Consider the following 13,150-nt stretch of genomic DNA (forward strand, 5'->3'; position numbering starts at 1 on the left):
GGGTTGATTCATGCCTATCTCCTGCACTGAAAATCTAGGAGAGCAGAGACCATGTCAACTTTTTCAAACAACTGCATGTGCAGAACTTGGCATGTGGCTGGTACACACTCCCAGCTTGTTACAGTCCCCACCACTCCCTACTGCCCTCCCAGGGCTGGGTAAAGTGTTACGATTTATGTTATGCTTGTGCTGCTCTATTTCTTAGAGAAAAGAATTTTTCCTTCAGCCCACTTCCTCTATAGAAGAGTAGAAAAATGGAAGCAAGACCGAGGGGGCCAGGTGTTTCCAGGGAAATGGGAGACAGGGTATTTCTTTACGATAAAGAAGAATGTATAATAGTTCTGCACACTCACGTTTATTACCTGCCCAGGCTCAGAGGCGTTAGGAGGCTGTGACCCCCTCTCCTGCCATTCTCCGGATATTTCTTTGGATTTAATTATCTATCTATCTATCTATCTATCTATCTATCTATCTATCTATCTATCTATCGAGCTTTATTTCTGAACACCTGCCTGGTGCTGCGCTTGGCACTGGGGAAATAGCACGAGACAGATGAAGTCCCTCCCCTCGTGTCACCTGGGGCTCACGACGCACTGTGTGACAGTTTCTGCTTCGACTTGTCCCCCCGCTAGACTAAGCTCCCCCAGTGGCTTCAGCCAGACTGGCTGCCTTGGACCTGACCCCAACCAGATGCCCCTGGGCACATTACCAAACTTCTCCATGCCTTGGTTTGCTCACCTGGGAAATGGGCTGATCACTGTACCTTCCTTCCAGCGCTAGCATGAGGATGAGATAAGCTAAGACACGGGCCTCTCGCGACAAACCCCCAGTGACTGTTAGCCCTCCTTGCCCACCTCTGCACCCTAAGCAGGGCCAGCATCGTGGGTGCATGACCCGTGCAGGGCCCTGCATTTTCATTTTCACATCAGTGGCTAGTCTCAGTCGACGCACATTAAATGTCCGATGAGGGTCTGTTCAAAGTATGAATAAGTGAACAGATTTAGCTAACCGCAGCTGTTGGCTCAAGCATGCCACTGTCCTACAGGACCAGCCTGGTGGGTCAGCCCTTGAGCAAAATTAAACATACCCTGTCGTTGACTCACACTGCCCTCTTCCTGGCTCCAGAAGCCTGTCCTAGAACCTTGACGTTCTCGTCCGACCCGCCCACTTCCCAGGAAACTTGGGTCTCGTCCGACCCGCCCACTTCCCAGGAAACTTGGACCTTGACAGGCTGCAGTGGTTCCCTGTGCAGCCCACAGAGGACCCGGTGCAATTCCCCGCTCCAGGTCACAGTCCGCCCACACCCATCACCCCTCTCCCTCGCCCCCCGCTGGGCATCCCAGGGACGAGGCATCTGTCTCCTTCGTCCTCATGTTACAGATGGGGACATGGAAGCTTAGAAACGATAAGGTCCATCAAGATTCCCCACGCAGCCTGGTAACTCTGCCCAACTCATTTTATACGGAATCTCCAACTATAGCCCCGGAACCCAAACCACACAGACCATTTCCAGAGGAGCGAGTCACAGAGGAGAATTGCAGGCTAAATCTGAGCTTGTGCTCCTCCAGCCCTAAGGGCATCCCACGTTCCGACGCTCTGGCCCGCGAAGGCAGGCAAAGATAAACCCATCTCCCCATGCCCCGCGCGCCCTGGTCAGCGGGCGCTGGGCCCTCCATTCTCCAGTGTTTATGGAGAGTCTGCAACATGCAGAAGCCCGCCATGCCAACGAGAAGAGAGCAGAGAGAAGGGCCTGCCATTCTGAGGGGAAAGAGACAGAAACGAAATAAATATGTGTGGTGTGGCGGTGGTGCTGAGCACTATGGAGGAAAAGCAAGCAGGAAGGGGCAGAGGAAGTGAGCTCCTGGGGAGGGGGTGGGCAGAGACTGCAAATCGAAATAGGATCGTTAGGGCAAGACTCTCTGAGGCCCGAAAAGAAGGGCGTTAATAGCAGTGCTCTGAAGGGCAGAAGCCCCGAGGCTCTGTCCGTGGTTCTGAGGTGGGAAGATCTCTGAGTGGACTCGCCGGGCAGATTCGGGCAGATTCCAGGCTGCATCAGATCCCGCCCTCCCCCCCCCCCCGCCCCGCTCCCCCTCCCCAGCCCCGGTTTCTCATCGCAGTTCAGCTGCCTGCAGACAAATCCAATGTATAGGTTTTTAAACAATTACTTATCGAGCCTCTGCCATAGCACGGCTGTGTTTATCAACGTACTGAGGGTTTTATTTTGTTTTTATTTGGGGTGGTCACATTTAAACTACAGTTCGCTACAAAATGTCAGTATCTAACTTGGCTTGAGACATCAGATCTCCTCATTTCTGCAGAACCTTTCACACACACACACACACACACACGCACGCACACACGCACACTGTCTTGAGCCTCAGACAGACTTCTCTCCTTTCCCAATTCTGTTGTGGCCCCCACAGGGGCTGCATGGGGAACCTTCCACCTGCTTACCCTGAGGAGAAGGGGGTGCCCATTCACCCCAACTCTCCACGATAGCCTAGATCCCACCTGCTTTACCTCTCCTATCCTTCATACAACCTTCAAACACTAGATCGCCCCCAGACGACTCCCACGTGGGTATGTGTGTGCGCCTGGGACGTCCTGTGACTGTGGTCCTGGTGCACGTGGATGAGGGTGCCCTGCATTGGCGTGTGCCTGAGTATGGGACGAGGGGGCCCCCGTCTGCCTGTGTGAGTGTCTGACCGCGCAGGCATGCCTGGGCATTGTGTGTCTTTGTGTGAATGTGGGTGAGCGTGTCCAGGGGCGGCAACGTCCTGACTCCTCAGGTGGAGTCAGGGCTCCCTGTGGTGTGCTTTTCGCGGTGGGCCTGCATCCCCTTCAGCGGCACCCCAGCTCAGGGAGGGCCCCCGCTGGCCTCCCCCAGAGTCGACAGCCACACTCGGAGGCGGGCACCCTTCCGTTCAGCTCAGCAGCTCTGGTCCAGGAGCTCGACAGCCCTTGAGCATCCTCGCTCCGACAGCCTCCCCTCCCCCCACGCCCTGGGTGGAGAATCCCGCATGGAGATGGGCTGGAAGCACGGGCGAGGGGCAAGAGAGGCGGCCGGGGGGAGAGTGGAGAAGGCGATCTGAGGACACACCGGAGGCGCACAGAGCCGCTGCTGCGGGAGAAGCAGGTCCCACCCACACCACGCCCCTCCCGCAGGGGTGGGGACGGGGTGGGCTGCTCCCACCCGGGTCTTCCTCTGGGGTTCCCGGGACCAACTCCTCTCCTGAAACTGGAGCCGGGAGAGGCAGCTGAGACCCCCTCCATCGGAGCACCCCACCCACCGCATCCAGGCAGTTGCTGATTGGCTGCGCGGAGCTGCGTCCCAGCCCCCGGGCTCCGAGGCGGGAGCCGAGCGGTCCAGGGTGGGAGGCGCACACGCCGGCTCCGGGCTCCAGGAGCCCCTCCCGAGTGAGTCCGTGAGTCCCTGCTCCCTGCGCCCTGCGCCCTGCGGAAGGGCTGAGCCGCACTCGAGGCGGGCAGGTGCAGAGGGCGCAGAGGGGACCACAGCCAGCGGCAGCCGCGAGTCCTTCGGGGACAGCGGCGCTGCCGCTCCAGCTGCTGCCTCGGCCGCCGCCACCCGCGAGCCGGCGTCCGGAGCCGGGCCAGCAGGCCGGGCGGGCGCAGCGGGGCGCGGGGGGCGCGCTCATGGAGCACACGCACGCCCACCTCGCAGCCAACAGCTCGCTGCCCTGGTCCCCCGGCGCGGCCTGCGGCTTGGGCTTCCTGCCCGTGGTCTACTACAGCCTCTTGCTGTGCCTCGGTTTACCAGGTGAGGGGCGCGGAGGGGAGGGAGGGAAGCCAGGAGCCCCCGGGGCGGGGCGCCCCAACCCTGGAAGCCCAGGCCGGTCCAGCCTCTCGGCGGAGCCCTGGCGCCACCTCGGAAAAAGTTTAAGCCTGAAGGGCAGCTGCGGACATTGCGGGGCTGGGGGAAGGAAGTTGCGTGGGGTAGCAGGGACCCGTGGGGTGTGCGCGCGTGTGAGCGTGTGAGCGTGTGAGTGTGTGAGTGTGGGTTGGTGTGCGTGCACGCGTAGCAGCCGAGGACGCTGCCGAGTATCTGTGTGTGCGCGTCTGACGGTTTGGCATCCTCGGGGTCCAGCGAGGGCTGCCAAGTGTGACCTGACTGCGCCTCGGGACAGATGGCTACGTTGGGGCTTCGCGTCTCCCGTAGCTCCCTATGTCTGTCCACGCAGCCCTGGTGCACCTCGCCCCCCTGCCCCGCCGCGTGTCCCCACCTGACTGGAGATGAAGCCCAAGACCCTGATGCTGTGTGTGGGGAGGGGGTCCCCGGGACGGAGCAAGGGCTGAGCCCCTGCTGCCCCCTAAGCAGGAATGGCTCTCCAGGTGGGCCAGGAAGAGTCGGGGGTGGCTCGGGGTGATGCTCTGGCCAGGGCAAGGGCGCAGAGACACACACGCAGCCTGCTGACACCCACCGCCTCAGGGGGTCGCAGTCTCCTTGAGGACGAGCCACGACCCCTGGCTTGGCCTCCGGTCTACCCGTCCTGGGCAGCTAGCTCGCTGGCTGCTGCAGACGTCTGTCTGGCTGGCCCCACGGCTCAGCGTCCTCTGGAAGTGTGGCCGAGGCTTGTGCTGAATTCCTGAAGAGAGCCAGAGCTGGCTGGGGAGGACGGAACAGGGGCGCTTGCCCTGCGAGCAAGGGGGAGGGGTCTCCAGGGGCTCCTGCTTGAGATGGCCCCTGCTCGCAGGCAGTCCCTGAGACAGCTCTGTGGCAGAAAGATTCCTAAAGATCACTTATAGGCAGACGCGAGAGTTGACACTGAAAAATGTGCAGCCTAGAATTGTAGCATCATCATCTTCAGCTCCCTGGGATCCCAGGAACTCGGAAGCTGGATTTCTGGGAGCCTCACTGAAATCTCCTTTCCGAACCATTCAAGTCCGTAGCCAGGGCCCCTGACGAGGTGGTTTAAATAAATCCCCCATCAAATTAGGTAGGCATGGAAAGCATACGCTCACTAGTGCTGTACCCCGCCCTCCCGGCGTGTGACGAGGCTTTTCTTTCTAATCGCTCCGGCTGCCCTGGGAAAGACGCTCAGCTCCGGATTCGCTCTGCTGGGCGGCAGCACACATCCGCGTCCTGTAATTACCTCGAGCTGGAACTGATTTCCACTCGGTCCGCCCTCCTGAGCCTCTCCCAGCTCTCTTTTGGGGACTGAGTTTTTCAGAAGGTTCATTAGTGACAGTCACTGAACCCGAGAAGTGACAGGCCCCCCCCCTCACCTGTAGCCCTCACATCACAATGTACCTACCCCGCCTCTCTCTCGCCCCTCCATCTCCTCTGCTGACTGAAGTAGCCACTGGGCTTTTCTTCTGAAAATCCCTTAAGAGACATAAAGATGGGGAGAGGTTGACCCTCCAAGGGTACAGAGCGGGGACATGAGGATGGGGAGGACAGGGGAACCTCAGACACCTCAAGGTGGAAGGAAGTCAAGGCACCTAATGCCTTCGCAGGTGCGCGGGCTCATCAAGGCTGAGCCTAGGGCTTAGAGACTTCGGGGGCGGGGGGAGGAGCTTGGCTTGAGATTAGAAAGTGGAGGGCACAGATGTATTCATATATTCGACTACGCATTAAGGCCCCCTGCCATGTACCAACTGCTAGGGAGGTTGCAAAGGGACTCAGAGACCCCTAAAGTGCTGTCCCTGGGTTCACGGAACTCACAACTGTGAGCTTCTAATTCTAGAGGCAGCGACAGACGCAGAAGGACCCAGCATTCTGGAGAAGAATGACTGGAGAGGCCAGGCTTGTACGAAGGTCATGGGCTGATGACGGCTGGTTTTGTTAATGGCTTGCGAGGTGGTTCAAAGGTGAAATCCTCAAGTCATTCCTTAAAACCATAAGGGCAGGCGAGTCCGTTCCTGGTAACTAAGGAGGCAGGCTGTAGAACGAAGCAGAGCTGGGAGTGGATTTATAGGCCTTTTGCATCTCTGCGCTTCCGTTTGCACATCCGGAAAACGGGCTTCACGAGAGCCGCTACCCCCTGGACTCATGGTGCGACGTGACGGTGGCGATGGAGAGGATGGCACGGGTCAGACGCTCCGCCCGGCGCCTGGCGCCCCGTGCCCTGCTTGCCGCCGAGCTGCTGCGGTTGTGCCCAGGAAGCTGATTTGGTCGTGAGGAGGAGGGGGCTGCTCGGGGCCCCGCCCCCCCAGTGAGCCAGAGAAGGGCCTGGGAGGCATGCACAGAAGAGCACTTAGCTCAGCACTCGCTCCTCCGGCCAAGCCCACTCCAGTCTCCCCCGCCCCTCCCGGCCCCAGCCACCAGCAATTAGCAAACCCTCATTACCCTGCGCCGACTGGGAGGCTCGGCTGTGCTGGGTGTGAAGTCGCAGACCGCAGGGCTTGGTAATGCTGCTGAAAACTGAGATTTTAATTGAGTCACTTTTCCTGGCAGTAGACTCAGCCCATTCCAAATTCTCGCCATGGTGGTCAGAGATGTGGGTGGGAACTGAGGCAGAGATGGGGAGTGGCAGAGCGTCTGTCCGTGGGGGGGCCAGTAACTAGGGGACAGTACGGATGTCTCCCGCCACCTTCAATCTCTAGAGTGAGAAGAGCTTGAGAAAGGCCGCGTGGTTCAATCCCCTGCCTCTAGGAATTGCCCTAGACGGGCTAATTGAACTGGTCTTGCGTGGGATATAGGGGCTTCTGATGTGAGTGACGGACAGATCTCTGACCCCTCTCCGTGCCACAACTTTCTCCCGCTGCAAAGTCAGGGGAGCAGGAGCATCTACTACCCACGCAGGTCGCGCATGTTAAATAAGTCACTCTGTGGAGGAATGGCCGAGCACAGTGCCTGGACCGGAAAGCACCTCCAGCGCCTCCTGCACGCCAGGCCCTTGTCTACGTGAAGTGCCGATATTATTGCACTTAATCCCCAGCACATCCCCGGGGCCTGTACCTGGCCCCGTGAGATCGGAGAGGCGCAGCATCTCGTCTACACAGTCAAGCCGGTGTGCGAACACCTGCTCGTTCCGCCGCATCGCGGTGCCTTTGATTCTGCCGGCGAGTTCTCGGAACTCACCTCGGCCCTTCGTGCTGTGCGCTCGGTGGCAAAGTGGTGTCCCAGATAGTCCTCAAACTCCATGTCTTTCTTCCTCCTTTTCAAGTAAGCAAGATGTTCCTCACTTTTTGAAACACGTACGATGAGCGAGCAGAGCCAACGAGGTAGAGCTGGGGACACCGACTGGGCCAGCCGGGACGGGACAGGGCAGAGCGGGACACGGTGCGGGAGGGAAAGATGAGCCCGAACGTCCGGGGAAAGAGTGCGGAAGGGGGGACGGCGAGGCCCGTGGCCCGGCGGGTCGTAAGTGCGCCGGCACGTGCTCGGTCCTGTCGTTGACCAGAGGTGGAAAAAAGGTCACCGACGAGCTGGACTGAGGCCCCCAGATGTGTGAGCGCTGGCCTGTAAATTTCTTTAGAGAAAAAAAAAATGTAGTGAACAGGTTAAGAATACAGAGTCTGGAGTTGGACCTCTGGGGTTCGAGTCCTGGCTTTGCTGCTTTTCAGTCGCGTGACCTCAGGCAAGTGACTTTACATTGTGTCTCAGCTGCCCCGCCCGGAAAGCACAGATCTTAACAAGGGTAGTTACTTCACAGGATTGCTGAGGACACCGGCTGACTCGAATATCGAAACCAAAGACATTACAAAAAACTACAGACCAATATTCCTCGTGTACCTAGACATAAAAATCCTCACCAAAATATTAGCCAGTCGAATCTGGGAATATATAAGAAGGCATCGGGGCCAAGTCAATTTTACCCCAAAAACACAAGGCTGGTTCAACATTTGAAAATCATTCAGTGTGATTCGCCCTATTGACAAACTAAAAAAGGAAACCCATATGATCATCTCCGAAGATGTAGAAAAAGTATCTGACAAAATTTAATATCCATTCATGATAAAAACTAATCAAACTAGGAAAAGAGAAAGAACTTCTTTAAGGTGATAAAGGACATCTACAAATAACTTACAGCTAACGTGACATTTAGTGATAAAAGAGATACCGCTTCCCCCTTAAAATCTGGAACAAGGCAAGGATGTCTGTTCTCACCACTCCCGTTCAGTCAGCATTGGCCTGGAAGCTCTAGCCAGTGCAACAAGGCAAGAAAAAGAAATAAGAGGAATACAGGAAGGAAGAAATGAAATTGTTTCTATTCACAGATGATATCATAGTCTTTATATAAATCACAAAGACTCCACCAAAAGAAGCTCCTAAAAACTAATAAGTTAGTAGAGTATCAGGACACTGTTAATATGCAAAAAACTCTATTGGATTTCTACATATTAGCAATAAACAATTTGAAATTAAAAATTGGATTCTTTCTAAAAAGTAGATTTCCAAGTTTCCTTGAAAAACCAGAAGAATTGGCAATTAAGCTCATATTCCCAGAAAGTAGTAATCAGCTGGGGCTGAGGATTAGGGGTGTGTGTGTGTGTGTGTGTGTGTGTGTGCGCGCGCGCGCGCGCATGCATGTGCATTAAATAGATGATGACATTTATATTATTCAAAAACCTAAAAATATAGGCACGCGTTGTAATTCCAACGCTCCCACTTCTCACTCTCCGCGAAGTGAGCACATGATACACACGGTCCTACATCTTGCTGTTTTCACTTACATATCAATCATCCATAGCGGTATCTACGAAGCTTTTTCATTCGTTTATGGAGCTGCATAGTGCCGCGCCGGATGTTTGTGCCCTAATTTATTTCACAGCCGCCCCTCTCGGGAGCACATACACACTCGCCATCTGTAACAGTCCCTCCACGAGGCCCCTCGTCCTGCTCTGCAACCTGTCTGGCCCCTCTGTGTGCACTTTTGGTCTTCGGGTCTCTGTTATAACACCCGGAGAAAGAGCACTGTGTGAGGAGCTCTGGATTCCAGGCTTGGCTCTGAAATAAACTCACCGGGTGCCCTTGACAAGTCATTCTTGATAGATCCGTCAAAGGCCTAGGAGAGCTGGGCTCTGCTTGTATATATAGCTCATTTGGCGACACGGCCCATAGCTGGGGCATGAGCACAGAACCAGCAGAGTAGCTGTGCTGGAGGCCGCCCGGCTGGCCTCGAGCCGGGGTCCAGAACAGCAGCTTTATAATCCCCACCCCTGCACGGTCTACAACCATCCTCCGTCATTTCTGCTTTGCGGAATTGACTGCGAAGGGCATTAGAACCACACGAATATGGATTTGAATCCTACATCTTCCTCTTGTTTGCTGCCTGATCTCAGGTATGCTACTGCACCTCTCTGAGCCCCCATTTTCATTTGTAAGGAAGTGGGCAGTCAAGTTCGGCAGTTCGGCAAGTGGTCTCTGACGTCAGACTGCCTGGGTTCGAATCCTGGCTCCCCCGCGTGCTGGTCTGTGACCTTGGGCAAATTTCTCACCCTCTGCGAACCTTAGCCTCCTCATCAATGATATGGGATAATCATAATCTCTATCTCGTAGGGTTGTTCCGAGGATTAAATGAGATCGTAAAAACGCTTATTGCTGTTCCTGGCACGCATTTGCTCTCATACAGAGTGAGAGTTCGACAGATGTTATTAACCTCCTGCGCTCCACATTGCTGCTGTGGTGACTCCAAATAAAACACGCAAAGGCTAAGACATGTTACCGTCCCGTCCGCGCACGTCACAGGAGCTCAACAGGTCGTAGCTGGCACTGTTCTTACTGTCTAACGTGTCGGCGCGTTCAAGCCCTGTAACTCCCCTGGGGCCACACAGGGCTTTATACAGAGGTCGTTCCCCCAAACACACCCACCAGAAGTGAAACTCCACGCCCTGGAAACGGGGATGGAATGAGCGGATGGAGCAAGCGATAATTCTATCAGAAGCCCAGGGAACTCGTGCCCCTAAGAGCGCTGCCTGTGGTTCGGCGTAACCTGCAGAAGTGGTGTCAGCCCAGAACGTGAAACGGTCTTCGGCTAGAGCAGACGGAGGCTGATGGGCACCAGCAGAAGGATTTCTCTGTGCTGCGGCCGGGGTCGGGAACGGAGTGGGGGGTGAACGGGTCCGGCCAGGGAACCTCCCTGTGAGCCCGAAACACGTGGCCGGTCCTGACAGAGGACGCCAGGCCTGCAGAGGACACCAGGAACCGCTGGGGGCGGGGAGGGCAGCCGTCTTGGACCCAAATACCTCCAAGGGGCACTCAGATAAGATAAAGGAACAGAGTGGCCCAGCTTTAAATGTTTCACCTGCCCAAAGAATCGTGCTTCCCTGCTGTTTTCCTGACAACCTGTGGCTCTCAGGCTCTCATTTTCCCTCTGAGACTGAGACACGTGATCTCGAAATACCGCGCATTTTCCTCTTGATGACTGCGAACCCTACCACGCGCCAGAGCCTCCGAAGCGCTTCACATGTGTTAACTCACTTAATTCTCATGGCGGCCTTCTGGGGCACGTGTAATCATTATGCCCGTCTTTCAGATGAGAACGCCGAGACTTACCCGAGGTCGCGCAGCTAAAAAATGACAGAGCGATATTCTGTACTGCTATCCACCTGTATTATAAGAAAGTGGCAGCTGCCCGCAATGACGGCCGACAACTGACCCTCGGGCTAGGCCGAGAGGTGGGGGCGACAGACAGCGGGGAAGAGTGAGGGCACCGAGCGAGGCAGAAAGCACCGCGGCCACTCAGCTTGCCGGCCGAGGGCCCAGTGTTGCCCAAGTGTTCAAAGGAATCTAGAATCCTGGTTCAGTTTATATGAAACGTAGCAGTGTTTCAATGTTGGCAACTAATTCAAAAAATTTTTAAAACACTACGTAAGCCAGCACTGCGTGAGCCAAATCGAAACATGTCTGCAGGCTTAATAGGGCCCGCCAGGCCGACAATTCACACGCTCCGGAGTGGGCAAGCAACGCCGAGGGGGTCGCAGTGGGCAGAGGACGAAAACAAGAAGCTAGAGGGAGGGGTGAGACCTAACAGCGATGGAGACCCATCGGGAAGGCGTCCGACGCAGGAAACCAGGGACCTGCCACGGACCGCAGAGGAAGCTCCAGGAGGCGCCACACGCTGCAGCCGACAGTGTCCCGGAACACGACCCCCCCAGGTTTTCAGAAGAGGAGGAGCCCTTGGACGCTGGCGGCATGCGGGGTCAGACGCGGGGGCTCGGTGACCCCCGGACCTGGATTCAAATGCCTGCCTCGTGGCCCCCTGCTGGTGGGGCTCTGGCAAGTCGCGTCCACCACTCTGAGCCTCCACGCTCCTCTCTGCAGAATGGGAGGAACGGGGCCTTTCTCACAGCGGCCACGGTGCGGGCAAAATGGGACGATCTGGGGTGGAAGCCGTTTTCTGATGAGTCTAAACACTCCCATTTTCCGAAATGAAACTGTGACTTTGCCCAAAGTCACCGAGCTAGGAGTGGCAGAATCTAAACCCGAACTTAGTTTTTTGAACTCTTGTTTATTGCACTTTTTCCACAAAATCATACTGCTTAGTGGTGTCTTAGGAGGAGGCAAAGTGACAGGAATAAAGGAGAAAGAGGCTGTGGAATTTTCGAGCTCAGCGTGATTATCTAGATATTGGGGTGGGGGGGTGTTATTGTTGTTGCTTTCTGTAGGATTATTTTAGGCGGTACCAGGCTACAGCATTAAATTCCTTTCAATTATCTTAATCCTTCCGATTCCATCAAAGGGAAAGGCTCCGTTTGCTGCTAGTGTGTCTCTAATACCTTTTCATACAGCTAAATCTCCTTTTTTCACAGACCTGAGCAGGCCTAGGGCTGACACCTTGGCAGGCAGCGGTACCTAGCTGGAACTTAATGGCACTCTCCTGTCGTCATGGTATTTATTTTAAAGCCACTTTCTGTTTATGACACCGAGGCAGAGTTGTTGTACATCTGTGCTCTGCGACGTAGTAACCACCTGACATCTGACTAGTACAGCCGTGGAACCAAGTCTCGTTTCATTCCGATCGATTTACAATTAAAATCTGATACTCAGTTCAGTCATTGGAAAATAACTGAGCACTTGGAACAACTTGGGTATATGAATCTACTTCTTCTACTGTGCATTTTATGACATCTAAACAGAGATCAAGGATCTCCAGTGAAGATTAGCATCCATCTGGAGATGTGCTGGAAGTATAAAATACATACCAGATTTTAGACATTTAGTATGAATAAAGTCAAATATTTCATCAATAATTTATATCGATTGCATTTTAGGTGAACATAGTTAAATAAAACATATTGTTAAAATTTATTTCACCTTTTTCTTATTTTTTCAATGTGGCTGCTAGAAAAATTGAGATTTATGTGGCTCACATTAATTTTATATTGGACAGCAGTGTTATATAAAATAAAAATTCAAAAAGAAAAGGCAAAACACTTTAAAAACAAAAATGTTATGTAAATAATAGTATAGGGAATGCAAGAATATAGCAAAAATCATGTTAGTGGACCAGTCACTAAAATCTGGGGGATACTCACAGAATACAATGCTTTCAATGAGAAAACTAAGGCCCAGAGAGGGCAAGGGAGTTCCCTAAGGTTAAACAGCCAATTAGGGGTTACCCTGACCCCAAATCTTCTAGACTCCAAATCCAGCGTGCTTCGGCCACCACAGCAGAGATGATCCTGCCGTCTCCACCCCCACAAGAGAAATGTAAGGAAGGTAGGGCCTGGGTGTGGCAAGGACATGGCTACCTTGGCTCCCAGTGGGATTCAAAGGAAGGGAACTTCTCTGTGCGGATGACCCAAGGATCTTTGCTTTTCGATAAAATGGAAATAGAAAGAATGACTTGGGCCTTTCTTAAGCAAAGGCCATGACCAGCTGAACTACGTTGAGAGGATACTGGGACTTTTAGCCCAAATATATGTTTTCGTTTTGCCCGATGAAAAAGGATGAGAGGAGAAACCAGAGAGCACAGACAACTGCATCTGCATTCACTGACTCACTTACCCACCCACCCATCCACCCATCCACCCGCCCACCCACCCGCCCACCCATCCACCCATCCACCCATCCATCCATCCATCCACCCACCCATCCACCCATCCACCCGCCCATCCACCCACCCATCCATCCATCCATCCATCCATCCATCCACCCATTCATCCATCCATCCATCCATCCATCCATCCGCCCACACATCCACCCATCCATCCATCCACCCACCCATCCATCCATCCATCCATC

General features: G+C 54.5%; 1 protein-coding gene across 1 annotated transcript in view; it reads left to right on the forward strand.

Moving 5' to 3' along the window:
• The first annotated feature begins 3,359 nt into the window (after positions 1-3,359).
• Positions 3,360-13,150, forward strand: part of GPR139 (G protein-coupled receptor 139) — a 35,421-nt gene continuing 25,630 nt past the window's right edge. Inside the window, exon 1 of the mRNA XM_016157031.2 lies at positions 3,360-3,778. Coding sequence (XP_016012517.1) covers positions 3,655-3,778 — 124 coding nt within the window. The 5' untranslated portion in view covers positions 3,360-3,654. The remainder of the gene's footprint in view (positions 3,779-13,150) is intronic.

The sequence above is a fragment of the Rousettus aegyptiacus genome, unplaced genomic scaffold (genome assembly GCF_014176215.1).
Source record: "Rousettus aegyptiacus isolate mRouAeg1 unplaced genomic scaffold, mRouAeg1.p scaffold_m13_p_8, whole genome shotgun sequence".
In the NCBI taxonomy this organism is placed as follows: Eukaryota; Metazoa; Chordata; class Mammalia; order Chiroptera; family Pteropodidae; genus Rousettus; species Rousettus aegyptiacus.